At 40.9% G+C, this 17978-nt stretch overlaps 1 protein-coding gene across 12 annotated transcripts in view; it reads right to left on the bottom strand.

Moving 5' to 3' along the window:
* The window catches only part of SH3D19 (SH3 domain containing 19), a 203526-nt gene that overhangs the window by 17375 nt on the left and 168173 nt on the right, over window positions 1-17978 (bottom strand). For 9 of the 12 annotated variants that reach the window (XR_004182652.1, XM_031664231.1, XM_031664232.1 and 6 more), the window contains 6 exons: window positions 13014-13075; window positions 11424-11688; window positions 7712-7780; window positions 7411-7551; window positions 1995-2067; window positions 291-421 (listed from right to left, as the gene is read on the bottom strand). Coding sequence is in view for 11 of the 12 variants with exons in the window: in XM_031664231.1 (XP_031520091.1) it covers window positions 291-421; window positions 1995-2067; window positions 7411-7551; window positions 7712-7780; window positions 11424-11688; window positions 13014-13075 (741 nt within the window). In the remaining variant the exon portion in view is untranslated. The remainder of the gene's footprint in view (window positions 1-290; window positions 422-1994; window positions 2068-7410; window positions 7552-7711; window positions 7781-11423; window positions 11689-13013; window positions 13076-17978) is intronic. The other 3 variants (XM_031664233.1, XM_031664240.1, XM_031664241.1) reach the window with 1 other exon arrangement.

Raw genomic sequence — 17978 nt, 5'->3', positions numbered from 1 at the left:
TCCTTGAGTGCTTAACAACCCTCCAAGAACAGATTCACCAGTTGACCTGTGGTGGTCTTTCACTTTAGGATTTCAGAGAGCATTTAGGCATTAAGTTCTAACACCCCATAATATAATAATTAACCATCATCTAGTTGACCAAATCTTTATTTTTGAGTTTTCCAAATGCCAAATGAATCAATGAAAAAGAGAAAACTAGAATCTGGGTTTCTAGTTATTTTTTCCAACCTACAAGTCACATAGAACCCACTGAGTATATGACTAAATTAAAGCAAATACAACCCACTTACAATCACTTTGACATAGTTGGCAGGAAATATGCCAATCTGGTTTCTACAGTTCCCTCTGTACCAGTCTGTATCTATCTTCTCCAGAAGATAAACAGTTTCTCCAGAAGTGAGGTTCAAATCATCAACTTGCTCTGTAATATAAAATTATGGTTATGTATGATGAATTATCCTGGTTGCAGATTTGATAAAGGCACAAAGTAGCATTTAGTTGTGTCCACTGAGGCAGTTATGTTCCACCGATTCTGAGAACATATTATACTAATCAAATTGACTTAAAAAATGCTATTCTTTTTTTGGATATTGTTATGAGCTCCCTTTTTAAAGACCAAACTAGTTACATTTACCATGCTTTGATTGATGGGAAATGGCTGAATAAAAACACTATTGTGTTAGCAAATGTTTCCTACTGTGCCAATATAAACCCATGCTGAGTACACACTGAACAATGAAAAAAGTTTATAGACATAGTATAATATTCTTATTATTCTCAATCATGCTTGCAAATCATTTTAATTTCAAATGTTAACTAAGGGAGTACTATAACTCTATAGCAAATAAGTATACCCATACCAAAATAAAAATCAGCCTATCAAGTGGATAAAAAGAGATTGCAAGTAAATCGGGAGTTTATTTGTAGCCTTGAGTATGAGGGTATTTTAAAAATTATTACAAAAGTACTTATATGATGGGTGGGCATGGGTGGCTCATGCCTGTTATCTCAGCACTTTAAGAAGCTAAGGTGGGAGGATCACTTGAGGCCAGGAGTTCAAGACCAGCCTGGGCAACATAGCGAGACCATGTCCCTAACAAAAAAAAAAAAAAAAATTAGCCAGGTATAGTGGCACCCCTGTAGTCCTAGCTACTGGGGAAGCTGAGGGAGGAGGATCACTTGAGTCCAGGAGTTCAAGGTTACAGTGACTGCACCACTGCACTCCAGCCTGGGCCACAGAGCAAGATCTCGTCTCAAAAATATATATATATATTTTGCTCTCATAGGTAAGTAGCAGCTGAGACAACTTTGAGGGCAAAAGAACTTCAGTTATTATGTTAGAATTAACTTTATTACGATTCTTTTTTTTTTTTTTTTTTTTGAGACAGGGTTTTGCTCTTGTTGCCCAGGGTGCAATGGTACTATGTCAGCTCACTGCAACCTCTGCCTCCGAGGTTCAAGCGATTCTCCTGACTCAGCCTCCCAAGTAGCTGGGATTACAGGCATGCATCACCACGCCCAGCTGCTTTTTTGTATTTATAGAGATGGGGTTTCAACATGTTGGTCAGACTGGTCTGGACTCCTGACCTCAGGTGATCCATCTGCCTTGGCCTCACAAAGTGCGGGGATCACAGGTGTGAGCCACCATGCCCAGTCATATTGCAATTGTTAATTAGTACCCACTATTTTGAAAGAGTTAAAAAGTTTGTGACTGGTAGGCAATTTGCAATGTTCATCTGTAAGGGAAAGTTTCTCTCTCTCTCTCTTTTTCTCAGGGAGCTTCAAAGGCAAGGGTATACAACTAAGCTTTCTGGAATGGCTGGTACAATCGACCCTTCTTGAAGTGGAGTCCCGGATAAGATGACCTCTCTAGTCTAGGACTCTACAGGCACAGAAAATGAAGAAGGATGCCCTTGAGAGGCTAACCCCAGGGCAGGGAGAAAGACTTACTCCTGGATCCTGTGGTTCTCCTACTGTATTATTTACATCCTTACCTGCTGGGAAATCATGAAGAACGACAGCATGAGGAGCACCACTGTCAACAGGCTTCTGAGCGTGGCTTGGATCCTTAGGGGGGAAAACAGGGCTGTGAATGAAGTGTGCAGGATAGATGGTGGATTTATTATTCACTCTGAGACCAATTTCTTTTTTTCTCATTAGAGTCCTCTTGACACAATTACATTATGAGTACAAGATGCAAACCACACAGTTGAGCCAAACAAGGGAATTATTATCAAGTTGAAGAAGAATGTGTCCTTGCCAAGGGAGGACGAAAATCTCAATTAAAATATCCCCCAGTGTGTTTTGTTTTTGCTTTTTTAAACTGAGAGAGTAAAACAAAAGGGAACTGTTTGTTTACTTTTAAACAGTGCCTATTCTACCCTGAAGTAGTGGTTTTTGACCTCTTTCCCTTTCAAGGGTAGCTTTTTCCTTAAAACTGTGATCAAGACAGAGTCTTAAAAGTTGTGTCTTTTTTAGGATGGGAAAAGGAAGAAAGTTCTATGATTTATGCTCTTGCCTTTTGTAATGAAAGGAGCTAATGACTTTCCACAAAAGTATAATTCACAAAAAGTAAAATCCATTTCATTTATTACCTTAACTAAGTGCTTTTTCTTTTTTTTTTTTTTTTTTTTGAGACGGAGTCTGGCTCTGTAGCCCAGGCTAGAGTGCTGTGGCCGGATCTCAGCTCACTGCAAGCTCCGCCTCCCGGGTTCACGCCATTCTCCGGCCTCAGCCTCCCGAGCAGCTGGGGCTACAGGCGCCCGCCACCTCGCCCGGCTAGTTTTTTGTATTTCTTAGTAGAGACGGGGTTTCACCGTGTTAGCCAGGATGGTCTCGATCTCCTGACCTCGTGATCCACCCGTCTTGGCCTCCCAAAGTGCTGGGATTACAGGCTTGAGCCACCGCGCCCGGCCACTAAGTGCTTTTTCTAATTTGAAAGCAATGCTACCTCCCATGCCTGGTCTGCATTTTGTATTTAATCTGAATGGTTTATTACAACAGTAGTTCTAAATAAATTAGCAAAAATAATCTAACATTCTCTATCCATCTAGCCAATTGCCTAGATTGGCCAGAGGAGAAGGCAAAGCTGAAGAGTGACCTCTTCTTATTGACTAGCAATTGTTATTCTTAGTTTCTTTACATGAAGAGACAGGCTTATCCTCATCATCATCAAATCCCACTGAAGGATATTATTTGGAGTTAAACTTAACACTCTTCAACACTGGCAAGCCTGTGAAATAAATAAAGGCAGATTTTTGTGCCCTTTCTTGTCTCTTCACCTCCTCTAATAACTCTTGTCCCCTTAGAGACATCCTGACACTCCGATACCTCTGCCCTTCCCCTGGCCATGATGCACCAGGCTGATCAGAGTGCACGGTGAATGATGGTCCACTCCATTTCAACCCTGCAGCACCTTTGCTGAGATCTTTTCTAAATCTCACCTGCTCTTTCAACCAAAATGCCCCTGCAGAAACAAAACTTACATTCTCTCAACTTAGGTAAACTGAAACATAATTTAAGTCAAGACTCTAATGGCTAATGTAGCTTACTATAGTGGCTTACCAAGATGACCCTAACATTTTTTCATGGACTGCTTAATGCTTTTCTCTAAATAAATGAACACTATGGAAATTTCATGAATTCTGAGATATTTTAGTTCTGACATGGCTTTTTTTTCTTTGACACAGGGTCTTGCTCTGTCACCTAGGCTGTAGTATAGTGGCGCAATCACAGCTCACTGCAGCCTTGACCTCCAGGGCTTAAGTTATCCTCCCACTTCAGTCCCCCAAGTAGCTGCGACTACAGACGTGCACTACCATGCCTGGCTAATTTCTGTATATTTTGTGAGATGGGGTCTCGCCATGTTGGCCAGGCTGCTCTCAAACTCCTGGGTTCAGGTGATCCACCTGTCTTGGCCTCCCAAAGTGCTGGGATTACAGGCGTGAGCCACTGTGCCCAGCCTGGAGTGGCTTTTAATAATTATTCAGCATGGACAACATAGTGATATGCCATGTCTACAAAAAAATAAAAAATTAGCCAGGCATGGTGATACATCCCTGTGTTCCAGCTATTAGAGATGCAGAGGTGTGAAGATCTCTTGAGCCCAGGAACTCGAGGCTGCAGTGAGCTATGACTGTGCCACTATACTCTGACTTGGATGACTGAGTGACTCTCTCTAAAAAAAAACTTAAAAAAATTAATTATTATTTACATAATGTATTACACATGTGCATGTGTGATTTTCATTTTCTTCTGATTTACATGTGTGGAGAAAAAGGAATTACTATTCAATAAGTGGTATTAGGCTAGATGGCTATCCATTTGGAAAAAATGATGTCAGAGACCTACCACACACCAAACACAAACATGAAATCTCCAAATGAACCAGAGGCCTAAACATAAACCAAGCCTTGGAGGGAGGGGATAATTTGTGCCTCCCGATCACACATTTTCCCTTCTCTGCCTTCAATGTATGGATATCACCGGCAATGCTGCTCATCAACCCAGCCTAGCAGGTGAAGGGCAAGAGGAACAGGCTAGACAGGGTTGACAACAAGGGGACCATACAATTCAGACCACACCACTGGGGTAGGTATCTGGTAGACAAATATAATATAATGCAAAGGTCTTTCTAATAAGACTATAACTGCTAATGCAAATGGTTTTGTAATATTAAGAATAACTAATATTTACCGCTCATTCACTATGTGCTACTCACTGTGTTAAATACCTTATATGCATCAGCTCAATGAATTTGTTAAAACATCTTTGAGATACAACCCACATATGATAAAATTCACCCACTGAAAGTGAACATGGCTGTAGGATATTCATAGAATTATCCAACCATCACCATAACCCAAGTGCAGAACATTTGTATCACTCTCCAAAGAAACCTCCTACTAATTAGGTGTCACTCCCCATTTACCCTCCCCTCAGTCCTAGGAAAACCAGTAGTCTACTTTCTGTTTCTAGGGATTTATCTATTCTAGACTTTTACACAAAATCATATAATCTGTCAACTCTGAAGACAACTCTGTGGGCAGTTATCTCACACATTAAAAAAATAAAGTTTAGAGAAGTTAAATAACCACTGAAGAAGGTGGAAGGGGAACCAAATCCCACCTCCCTGAAACCCAGGTCTAGGGTCTCAACCACGTACCAGGCAACAACCTTCCACTGTTCCCATGATCTCTCTGATTCAACCACAAATGGTCATGTTCATTCAATATTTTCTGTTTGCCAAGTTAGGGGGAAAGTACAACACATTCGTGGAGATATTACCTTAAAACTAGGCTTTCAAATAGGTAAGTTTTATTTTTAAAAAATGTAACAATAGCCATTACCCCAGAAGCATAAAGAAGGATTCATTTCATTATCACCAATAGCTGCCTATCAGAGGCCAACTCTCTGCAAGTCTACAGTAAAAGATGAGAAGGTGGTATTTAAGGTGGGAAGAACTTTGCACTGTTATAAAAGACTAACTTTTGGCTGGGCCTGGTGACCCATACCTGTAATCCAAACACTTCGGGAGGCCCATGCAGGCAGATGGCTTAGCCCAGGAGTTTCAGACTAGCCCTGACAACATAGTGAGACCCTGTCTCTACAAAAAATTTTTAAAATTAGCCAGGCATGGTGGCGCACGCCTGTAGTCCCAGCTACTCAGGAGGCTGAGGTGGGAGGATTGCTTGAGCCGGGAAGGTCAAGGCTGTAGTGATCATACCACTTTATTTCAGCCTGCCAATGGAGTGAGACCTTGTCTCAAAAACAAAAAAACAAACAAACAAAAAATCTACTTGCTTTTAGCTTCTATTTTTCACATAGGAAAGCTTTTTGGCAGTATAACTCCCACTGTTGCCATGAGTGTGTTCTGAAAAGAGGAAGGACAGCTATGACAGATGGATAATGCTGTACCAAAACAGACAAAAAGAGTCAGAGGAGAACTTTCCCCGTGGGAGCTAAAGTAAGGATTTTCATATGCCAACAGAAGCTACCTTAACACATATCTCCTCTGCTCTCCAAATACAATTTTTTACTTTCTTAGCAAACTTCAAAAGATAAACTGCCTTCTAAGAAGAAAAAATTGGAAAAGATTATGAAAACTGGGATAAATGGCAAACCAAGTATTTTACTTGATTACTATTATTTTTCATATTTACTCCATTTTTTATTTGTATTTTTTTTCAAGACAGAGTCTCGCTCTATGGCCCAGGCTGGAGTGCAGTGGTACAATCATGGCTCACTTGCGGCCTCGATCTCTTGGGCTCAAGTGATCCTCCCACCTCAGTCTCCTGAGTAGCTGAGACTACAGGCATGCACCACCATGCCAGACTAATTTTTGTATTTTTACCAGGGACATGGTTGTGCCATGTTGCCCAGGCTGGTCTTGAACTTCTGGGCTCAAGCGATCTGCTGCCTTGGCCTCCCAGAGTGGTGGGATTACAGGCATGAACCACTGTGCCTGGCCTATTTTTCATATTTACTACGTTAACAGATAGTGAAATTTTACCTGGATAACTTTTTTTTTTTTTTTTTTTTTGAGACAGAGTCTCGCTCTGCCGCCCAGGCTGGAGTGCAGTGGCCGGATTTCGGCTCACTGCAAGCTCCGCCTCCCGAGTTCACGCCATTCTCCTGCCTCAGCCTCCCGAGTAGCTGAGACTACAGGCGCCCGCCACCTCGCCCAGCTAGTTTTTTGTATTTTTTTTAGTAGAGACGGGGTTTCACTGTGTTAGCCAGGATGGTCTCGATCTCCTGACTTCGTGATCCGCCCGTCTCGGCCTCCCAAAGTGCTGGGATTACAGGCTTGAGCCACCGCGCCCGGCCTACCTGGATAACTTAAGAAGCTCTTTAAAAAATATACTCCTACAAATTGTTCAACATCATTTTTCTTGCTAAACAAATGACTTTCAATAACCATTGCATCTTTCCAGGTTCCACTAAATCGGGACTTGAGGTTGTTGGATTACATTTCATTGTTTTATGAGCTATAATCAGAGAAATGAGGTTTATATTAAGCTTAAATCTTAAAGGGAAGTGCTTTTTAGTGTCAGACTTCCATTCTGCTAGAAAACTATTCTCTGACACTTTGGTAAACAGGTTTACATTACTTAAAAAACAAACAGCTCTTACAGTTGAAAATTAATGACTGAGTATTCTGGTTGTTATAAGTCAGCACATTATGAAGAAAGCAAAACACAGGGTAGTCACTTTGTATCGAAGTGATTAGTATGGCAGCGGCAAGTCTCTTAGTAGTAATTTATTCTAAAAGTGGAATAAAATGCTGCTGTAATTTTTACTCTGGTTACAATAAATGTGCTAATAAAAATCTGAAGATGAGATGTAATTAATAGTTCCATGAAATGTGCTGCTACGTGTGATATGAGGGCTGTAACAATATTAATCCCTTACGTGTGGTCTGCTTCTAAGATGTTCATCAAGTGGAGTGATAATCTTCATTTGAGACAGGTGAACTCTGCCAGTGTCTTCTCCCTTTTGGCACTCCAAGTAATTATTTTCCGTCTGCTTCAGCATCACAAGTACATCCCCACGCTGTAAGGTACAATACCACTCTCTGAAGCAATTATTATTTAATAAAACATTATTACTTTTTCACATTTTAATCTTTGGAGCCTAAAGCATTTAATAACGTGTAATAGTAGGATTAATTTTTTTTTTTACATTAACCAGTAAAGAAAGAGCTCTACTTTACCTTACAAGAGAGTTCTCCAGGGTTTTGTGAGACAATATCTTCACTGGCAATTCCATGAGGCACAGACAGCTTAAATGTAAACCAATAAAAGGCTTATTCACAATCAAATAACCTCCTCTTACGTTACTGATCATTTAGGAATTTGGCATGTGTGTGCCTAAAGAGCACCTTCTCCAGCAGCTACACTCACCTGGCTTCATCATGCTCTAGATCAACGGGGCCTGTCATTTCTCATGGATGTTAAGAGGCTCTTGGGAGTTGGAGTTGGGCCCATAGAACCACAAGAGCTAAACATGCCCTAACATTCCCTTAAAGACCATAACCAGGAAGTTCCATTCTACAGGATAAGATCCACCAAGTCCCCTGGGTTTTGAAGGAGAAATACCCAGCACTTGACCTCACAGCCAGTTCTTTAATTCAGGGTTCTTACAATGGTGGCCTCCAAAGGCTGATCAGTGATTGGAGCCCTCCGTGTACTGCCTGCCTGCCTGCCTGCTTGTTTCCATAGACCTTGAAGCTCTTCTTCTCCTAGAGTCTCTCTCTGATACCAAGTGTCTACTTAAATCCATTTCATGGCCTGATCCCAGCCACTTCCTGGTCCACTCAGCTCTGTCTGATCTTAGAATGGTTTTTACATCTGTACTGGACCTTGTCCAAGGGGCTCTGTTCCCTGCTTTGGAAAATTTTAGCTGATGAGTGCACACCAGAGGGTCTGTACTATATAAAAGGCATACCCCGGAAATGTAACCACACAAGCTCACATTCAACATGGGAAGAAGGCTGCCTGGGCCTTGGGTCACCCAGGAGCAAAGATCCACAGTGCAAGGATGTGGCCCTGTACCGCTGGCTTGGTGGTGCCGTTTCCCAGCATCTTTGTCAGATTCCTAGGGCTTCCAGGGTACCCAGATTCCTGGCTAGCAATTTAATGGTACTATAGGCAGGCAATAAATGAAAGATTTAAAGAATTATTTTGTAATGAGACATTCAGCTCTAGATGTACCATCATTTTGAATGTATTGAGTTTTTAAAAATGCTTTATTGACATTATACAACTATGCTGAGAACTGTCAGGCCTCTGAGCCCAAGTTAAGCCATTGTGACCTGCACATGTACATCCAGATGGTATGGAGCAACTGAAGAACCATAAAAGATGACATTCCACCGTTGTGATTTGTTTCTGCCCCACCCCAACTAATCAATCAACCTTGTTATGTTCCTCCCACGGAAAATGAGTCTCCTGATCTCCCTACCCTGCACCTTGTGACCCCTGCCCCTGCCCACAAGAGAACAACCCCCTTTAACTGTAATTTTCCACTACCTACCCAAATCCTATAAAACTGCCCCACTCCTGTCTCCCTTTGCTGACTCCTTTTTCATACTCAGCTTGCCTGCACCCAGGTGAAATAAACAGCCTTGTTGCTCACACAAAGCCTGTTTGGTGGTCTCTTCACACAGACGTGCGTGACAAGAACCAAACGTGAAATCTGGTTCCCCTTGAAAAAGGGCTCTTGACACAGAATGGCCAAATCAAGTAGAGGCTACAATTGGCATGATGGTTAGGAGCAGGTGTCAGAGCCAGCTGACCTGTTCTCAAATCTTGCTCCCACCATTAATTAACTGGATTTGCAACCCTGGGCATGTTACTTTATGTCTCTGTTTCTTATTTTTCTCACTTGTTCAAGGATAATAATATCTACCTCACAAGGTTGGCGTGAGGAGTAAATGAGTTATTTAATATACACATAAAGTGCTTCAAACAGCGCCTGGCTCATAATTAGTACTCAATATAATATACATCAACTACTGTTTTTATTTATTAATTAAGTAATCTATCCCAAAGAACACTCCTGGGTTTTAGCAATTAAAGTTTTGTCAGTTTAAATGAATATTAATATATATGAATATACTGCCTCCTTCTTATTTGTCTATACCCTTCTCTAAAGAGGATTTTTTAAAAACTCTGAACAGCTTACAGAAAAAATAATTCCTGGCTCGATGATGGAAATGTAGTAACACAATATAGAATTATTAATTGCTGTTCTTGTTACAAGCTACTCTGTCATTCAATTGGTTAAAAGTGTAAGCAGTCCTGCTCTCCTGATCATTTTTATTTTTTATTTTTTTAAAAAAAGAGTCTCACTCTGTCACTCAGGCTGGAGTGCAGTGGCATGATCTTGGCTCACTGAAACCTCCACTTCCTGGGTTCAAGCAGTTGGCTTCCCAAAGTGCTGGGATTATAGGTGTGAGCTACTGCTCCTGGCCTCCTTATCATTTTTATTTGTTTTACATCCTTCAGGTTAACCTGATCAATGTAGAGAACACATCAACTTTTTGTTGTTGTTGTTGTTGTTGTTGTTTTGTTTTTTTGAGATGGAGTCTCACTGTTGCCCAGGCTGGAGTACAGTGGCACAATCTCAGCTCAGTGCAACCTCTGCCTCCTGGGTTCAAGTGATTCTCCTGCCTCAGCCTCCAGAGTAGCTGGGATTACAGGCGTGTACCAACACACCCAGCTAATTTTTGTATTTTTAGTAGAGACAGAGGTTTCACCATGTTGGCCAGGCTGGTCTCGAACTCCTGACCTCAAGTGATCCACCCGCCTTGGCCTCCCAAAGTGCTGGGATTACAGGTATGAGCCACTACCCAGCAACTCTGTTTTTTAACTGTGGCAAATGCAGACAAAAGTTTAGGTCATTTGATGAGAAAAACATTAAAAGAGAACAAAATCAGTATCTCAACTATTGATGAAAACTTCTAACTGGTAACTATTAAATGGACCATGATAATTATTAGGCTTACAGAAGGGGAAAATAAGGGAAAAACCATCCATCTTAGTAAGAACTTTTTATTTCATTTTAAAATTTACTCAATGGGAAAAGGAGTTATTAGATATAAACTACATCAAGATATAAACCATAAGCCTGGAGGGGAGGCATTTTCCCATAGCCCCAGCTACTCAGGAGTGTGAAGCAGGAGGATCCCTGAGCTCAGGAGGTCGAGACTGCAGTGCACTATGACTGCATCACTGCACTCCAGCCTGGGTGATACAGCGACACTCCATCTCTTAAATGAAAGGGAAAAACAAAAGATATAAACTATAGTATCTATCAGAGTTCTCCCATTAGTATTACCCACAGGGTCAGGTTTTTCAGAGTTTCTGTTTGGTCCAGCCAGGCAGCAAGTTATAAGCCTGGCCTGCCCGGCTTTCTCTCCCCTTTCCCTACATTTCTCCTAATAATGAAACCCTGCTTTAAGACCTAGGTGTTTCGTTTGTTTTGAGACAGAGTCTTGCTCTGTTGCCTAGGCTGGAGTGCAGTGGTGCGATCTTGGCTCACTGCAACCTCTGCCTCCTGGGCTCAAGCAATTCTCACGCCTCAGCCTCCTGAGTAGCCAGGATTACAGGATTGTGCCATCACGCCTGGGTAATTTTTTGTAATTTTAGTAGAGACGGAGTTTCACCACGTTGGCCAGCTGGTCTCAAACTTTTGGCCTCAAGTTGATGCACCAGCCTCAGCTTCCCAAAGTGCTGGGATTATAGGCATGAGCCACCGTGCCCAAGACCTAGAATTTATTATGGCTACTCAACTAAAGCACTCTTGGCGTCAAGGGACACTTCCACATTTGTTCCATCATCTTTTTCTAAGGAATAAATGAATCTTATATATACTTTAGGGCACATCTCTTGACCACGAACATTTTTAAAAGCTAAATTTACCATGTATTTACTGTAGAGAGGGTGTCCTGGTTTGGGGCGAGGGGGTAGCACCGGATCTTGATTTTTAAAAACTTGACTCTTGGCTTTTGAGAGTCCAGTTGCCAAGTTACTTTGTTTTTTCTGAAGATCCATGTCAGAAGAGGATCGATTAAAAGGCAGTTTCTTATTAGATCTTCTGGTTGCAGAAAGCTTTGGGGGAGGTGGTCTCTCAGGGGGCACCTTGGTTGGAGGCTGTTGAGTTGGAATGGTTTTTCCATTCACAGGTCTGAAAATCAATGTAGTAGCCATGAGTCAGTGTTTTGATCAGTATTAAATTCTGTTCTGTCCTGTCTTACACACACACACACACACACACACACACACACACACACACACAGCTTTCTGGTAGTGGAATACAATTTACTGAAACATGCAGTGTATGCTATTTTTGAGCAAATGACTGCTGCTGCATTAAACATTACATTATTAGAGGAAATGCCATGATGTTCCAGCTTCCTCTTATCTTGCACTAGAGATTCATTAGTTCAAGACAAACAAGCATTTACTATCATGAGCTCTCTAAGGTCCCATTTGCTCTTAAACACATCATGACTATTTCTGGAAACTAGGCACTTTCCACCAAAGTCTGAGATGAAAAGCCTATAAGATATGATGTATGTGTGCTGGGGTCTTGTACATGATTAGAAAAGGAACATCAAAATCCCCTAATATTCATGTTATAGGTGTTACTATTAAAACTTTAATTTAGATTAATATAAAGAAAGCTAGTTCTGAAAGGATAGGACAACTATTACTTCGAAAGTCTTTCCTTAATCTCTATGATAGAAATAATTTTCAGCCGGGCATGGAGGCTCACGCCTGTAATCCCAGCACTTTGGGAGGCCCAAGCAGCCAGATCACGAGGTCAAGAGATCGAGAACATCCTGGCCAACATGGTGAAACCCCATCTCTACTAAAAATACAAAAATTAGCTGCACATGATGGCTCACGCCTGTAGTCCCAGGCCTGTAGCCTACTCGGGAGGCTGAGGCAGGAGGATCGCTTGAACCCAGGAGGCAGAGGTTGCAGTGAGCTGAGATCGCGCCACTGCACTCCAGCGTGGAGACAGAGTGAGACTCCGTCTCAAAAAATAAATAAATAAATAAATTTCAACATAGTAACAATGTCTTCTGATAGCATCACAGCCCTTTATTTGAACAGCTCTGGAACTCAGAAGGCAGTCACCTCTGAGCTCACAAAGCCAGTCCCCTTTGGAAATGCCAAAAACCAGTCTCTTAACCAGGAGGGTGTTAGTGGGCATGTATATGTATATTCTAGAAGTGGAGCTGTTTTAAGTTCAGAAATGAGTCTTGTTCATTTATTTGAGGAAATAAATGCTCTATGAGTTGAACTGTGTTAAAAAGAGAGCAGAGATTCCCACCACCTACCATTATAAGCAGACTGCGGATTAGGGGCCTGGGTGAACTGGTGAGATTATTTCATTGCTAAAAAAAAGATCCAAGGCCAACAACACTCAATTATGGTGGTAAAAAAAGAGAGCTGGGTCTCTGAATCATTAATTTTTCTCTAACTTTTCCCACATTTACTTACCTCGGTGGCAACCTTGGGGGTCCTCGCACAAAACCTCCTGTTTGACCCGGGTGGTTGGATTCCTGCAAGTAGCAGAGAATGCTTTTTAGTTAAGGTTAATCTGAAACAAGAATCTGTCAAGAGAAATTCTGGACAACCTTTTGGCTGGATCTACAAGCAGAAATGCAGTTGAGTTATAGAAAGTAGCTTAAAAGAGTTTTCAGCATTAAACAATATTAACTTACTTCTGCCTAAATTATTCATGTCCTAATACAAGTCAAAATACTGACAGGAAGAAACCAGTCTCCTATTGTGGACCACAGCTTGAGCAATTGCACCGTATGGTCATGCACTCAGTGGATTCACGAGATATTAAGGGAAAATTTAAGCAGGCCCTAAAGAGAATTGACAAATATATGTTCTTGGCCAGGTGTGGTGGCTCCGCCTGTAATCCCAGCACTTTGGGAGGCTGACGCGGGTGGATCATGAGGTCAGGAGATCAAGACCATCCTGGCTAACATGGTGAAACCCCATCTCTACTAAAAATACAAAAAATTAGCCAGGCATGGTGGTGGGCACCTGTAATCCCAGCTACTCGGGAGGCTGAGGCAGGAGAATGGCATGAACCCGGGAAGCAAAGGTTGCAGTGAGCCGAGACCACGCCACTGCACTTCAGTCTGGGCAACAGAGCGACACTCCGTCTCAAAAAACAAACAAACAAAAAAAAAACCTATCTATCTATCTATCTATCTATCTATCTATCTAGATAGATATATATGGTCTTTATTCATTCCTCTTTATTCATTCCGTGATCACACATAAGAAACATACTGCTCCTAAGTTTAAACACACAGTAAGTGGGGTGGTTACTAGTTGGTTTTGCTTTGAATAGGGAGATCTTATCTCACCACTGTTTGGTTTCAACAATTTGCAGTGGGTTTTGAACTAGAAGGAGGTGGGAACGTAAAAGAAGCTTGCAGGATGGTCTGAGAGGAAGGCATGTGAGGAGAAATAGTTAAGGTCCAAGAAAGCAGTGTGCTTGTACCACTCCAGCAAAGGGGCTGGATGGGGTAAAAGAGTTTTGTAGAAAAAAGGAAAAGGAGAATAATGTGAAAAGTAAAAGGTACAGGTGGAATGTTTTATTCTAATGGTAGATGAGAGAAATTGGAAGTGTGGAGATTAATAGGAAGATTTCTGTAGGGGAAGGGATTCAAACTTCCATTTAAACAGGTTTTCTGAACATGTTATAGCCCAAGGATTGGGAAATGAGGGTGATACATGGAGAATATTTTCAGATTCTCTGTGAGTAGGAAGCCAAAGGATCTCAAAGCCAAAATTTCTGTTTTTTGGGAGGGGGAAAAAGCCTTCACAAAATTCTTTTTTTTTTTTTTTTTTTTTTTGAGACAGAGTCTCACTCTGTCCCCCAGGCTGGAGTGCAGTGATGCAATCTCAGCTCAATGCAACCTCTGCCTCCCAAGTTCAAGTGATTCTCCTGCCTCAGCCTCCCGAGTGGCTGAGACTACAGGTGTGCACCACCACACCTGGCTAATTTTTGTATTTTTAGTAGAGATGAGGTTTCACCATGTTGGCCAGGATGGTCTTGAACTCCTGACCTCAAGTGATCCACCTGCCTTGGCCTCCCAAAGTGCTGGGATTACAGGTGTGAGCCACCACCCCCAGTTCCTCACTAAATTCTTCTAATTCTGTCTTTTTTTCCCCCCACTTTTCCTACTTTCTAAGTCCCCAACACTAACACTCAGGAAATAATATTTCTCCAAAACTTCATAAGAAAAAAAATGCTGACCCTTTAAATTACACTTTTTTTTTTTGTAAAGGAGGTTTAATTAAAGCTCGGGAATCTTTGGGCTACTTCAGACTGTTTTCCTCCTTCTTATAAATGAGCCAAAACTCACTTTCATGATTTTTAAATTATACTGAATATTTATAACCTTTTCCTTAAATACCAAATGATTAATTGCCAATAACTGTGATCATTTAAACATGTTTCAATGTTATAAAATCCCATTTTAAAAAACAAATTAAGCTTGCCCTTAAAACTTGGTTTCACTAATGAGTTCAGTTAATGTAGTGAGGCAAGTAACCAGCTCATAAACCCTGCAATATTCCAGAATATAATCCATGCCTTATAATTACACTGCTGCCTATATTTTTCCTGACAAATATTGCTAAGATGCTTGAAAAATGCATTTATTTCTGTGGCTACCTTTAAAATTAAAACAAACTCTAGCACATAGGAAGAAACTTTAATTGCTTTTATCAAAGCTGTAGTTATTAGATACCTTGATAAAGAAAATTTAAAAAATAGATGTATAAATTTGACATGGAAAGATGCAGATGATGTACTGTAATAAATGCATAGCATATGACCCTAATTTTGTACCAAATATTAGCTGTAGTTTTTCCTCGGTGGTGGTATTTTTATGGGAAATCTTAAACATCTTTTTAATTTCTTAATTTGCAACAGTAAGAAAATTTTAAATCAGAGAAAAGGAGTAGCACATTCAAATTCCTTTTTTTTTGAGACGGAGTCTCACTCTGTTGCCCAGGCTGGAGTTCAGTGGCACAATCTCGGCTCACTGCAAGCTCTGCCTCCCAGGTTCATGCCATTCTCCTGCCTCAGCCTCCCAAGTAGCTGGGACTACAGGCACCCGTCACCACACCTGGCTAATTTTTTTTGTATTTTTAGTAGAGACGGGGTTTCACTATGTTAGCCAGGATGGTCTCGATCTCCTGATCTTGTGATTTGCCCGCCTCAGCTTCCCAAAGTGCTGGGATTACAGGTGTGAGTCACCGCACCCGGCCACATCCAAATTCTTTAGGGATGTTAGGCACATTCCTAAAGGCACTTCTGTATCTGACATACTCCAAATATTGAGAGAAGGAGACAGTTCTTGCAGGAGCCACTGTCTTAGTGTTTGCTCAAGTCTGGGTTTATGTCCAGGTTCTGCTGAGTCTTTGCAAGATAACTGATTAGGGACGTCTTCCTCATGGGTATTCCACAAATAACCTGAAGGCTCTCTGCATTTGCTTTTTGGTGCTTTTTCTCTAGCTCTGATATCCCTGAACTCTGGCTTTTAATGTGTTTGGACAAGCGTTTTAGCTTCTGGTGAAGTTGGTTTTCCTGCTTGTATTGTCTCTGCAGATTCCATCTTTTTGTTCAAGATGGAATAATCTTGGAATATTTTGGAATATTATTCCATTGGAATAATAATAGCTGGGACTACAGGTGTGTGCCACCACACCTGGCTCATTTTTGTACAATACTTTTTCTTTTTTTTTTGGAGACAAGTCTTGCTCTGTTGTTCAGGCTAGAGTGCAGTGGTGCAATCTCGGCCCATTGCAACCTCCACCTCCTGAGTTCAAACGATTCTCCTGCCTCAGCCTCCCAAGTAGATGGGATTACAGGTGTTCATCACTATGCCCGGCTTTTGTATTTTTAGTAGAGATGAGGTTTCACACCATATTGGCCAGACTGACCTCAAACTCCTGATCTCAAGTGATCCACCCGCTTTGAACTTCCAAAGTGCTGGGATTACGGGTGTGAGCCACCGTGCACCCCAATATTATTTCAATAGAGCTTTATAGTTTACGAAGTCCATTAAGTATGATGGACATTACATATGATGGCTATTAATGAATGATGTTTTACTTACTTATCACCCTCTCACTCCTTTTTATAACTATTTCAGAGTAGAAGCCAGTAACCTTCTCAGGCAACTTTTCCTCCATGGGAATTTGGGATTTTCCTATTTAACATTAGTGTGGTAGGAACCCTACTATCCTCTTTTGGGCTTTCTTGGCCCAGATTTAATAAAAATTTATTACCAGCTACTTTGAAAATCACAAGTGATCACTAAATTTTAATTCATTCTTCAGGAAAATCTCATTAACTAGATATTAGCTAATTTAATTTAATGTCTCCTTCAAAGAAATTTTTCTTTGCCAGATGATTAGGTGGGCTTGCCTGTATAATAAACATAGTTAATGCACAATGTAAAACCATTATGAAATTTGAACTGCAAATTTGGTTCAAAGACTTTAAAAGTTAATTTCTCTTAAAACAAGCCTTAAAGATCATATGCCATATGGACATCTAAAAAAAATGAGTGTGGTCCAGTGTGGTTGCTCATGCCTGTAATCCTGAAACTCTGACAGGCCAAGGTGGATGGGTCACTTGAGGTCAGGAGCTCAAGATCAGCCCAGCCAACATGATAAAACCCCGTCTCTAATAAAAATACAAAAAAAATTAGCTGGACATGGTGGTGCATGCCTGTAGTCCCAGCTAGTTGGGAGGCTGAGGCAGGAGAACTGTTTGAACTGTTGAGGTAGAGGTTGCAGTGAGCCGAGATCACGCCACTGCACTCCAGCCCAGGCGACAGAGCGAGACTCCATCTCAAAAAAAAAAAAAAAAGTGTGATCTCATATCTAGAAAAACCTAAAGACTCTACCAAAAAATCCCTCTTAGAATTGATAAATGATTTCAGTAAAGTTGCAGGATACAAAATTAATATACAAAAATCAGTAACATTTCGATACATGACAAAGAACTAGCTAAAAAAAGAAATTGAGAAGGCAATCCCATTTACGATAGCTACAAAAAGAAATACTTTGTAATAAATTTAACTAAGGAAGTGAAAGACCTCTACAAGGAAAACTACAAAACACTGATGAAAAAATGGAAGATACAAAGGATACAAACAAATAGACATTCTATGCTCATGGATTAGAAGAATTAATACTGTTAAAATGAGAATATTACCCAAAGAAATCTACAGATTCAATGCAATCCCTATCAAAATACAAATGACATCTTTACAAACATAGAAAAAAAAAATCCTAAAACTTGTACGGAACCACAAAAGACCCTGAATAGTCAAAACAATCTTGAGCCAAAAGAACAAAGGTCGAGGCACCGCACTACCAACTTTAAAATACACTGCACAAAGATGTAGTAGCAAAAACAGC

The sequence above is a fragment of the Papio anubis genome, chromosome 3, assembly GCF_008728515.1.
Source record: "Papio anubis isolate 15944 chromosome 3, Panubis1.0, whole genome shotgun sequence".
NCBI classification, from domain to species: domain Eukaryota; kingdom Metazoa; phylum Chordata; class Mammalia; order Primates; family Cercopithecidae; genus Papio; species Papio anubis.
This window is presented reverse-complemented; position numbering and strand designations above follow the sequence as displayed.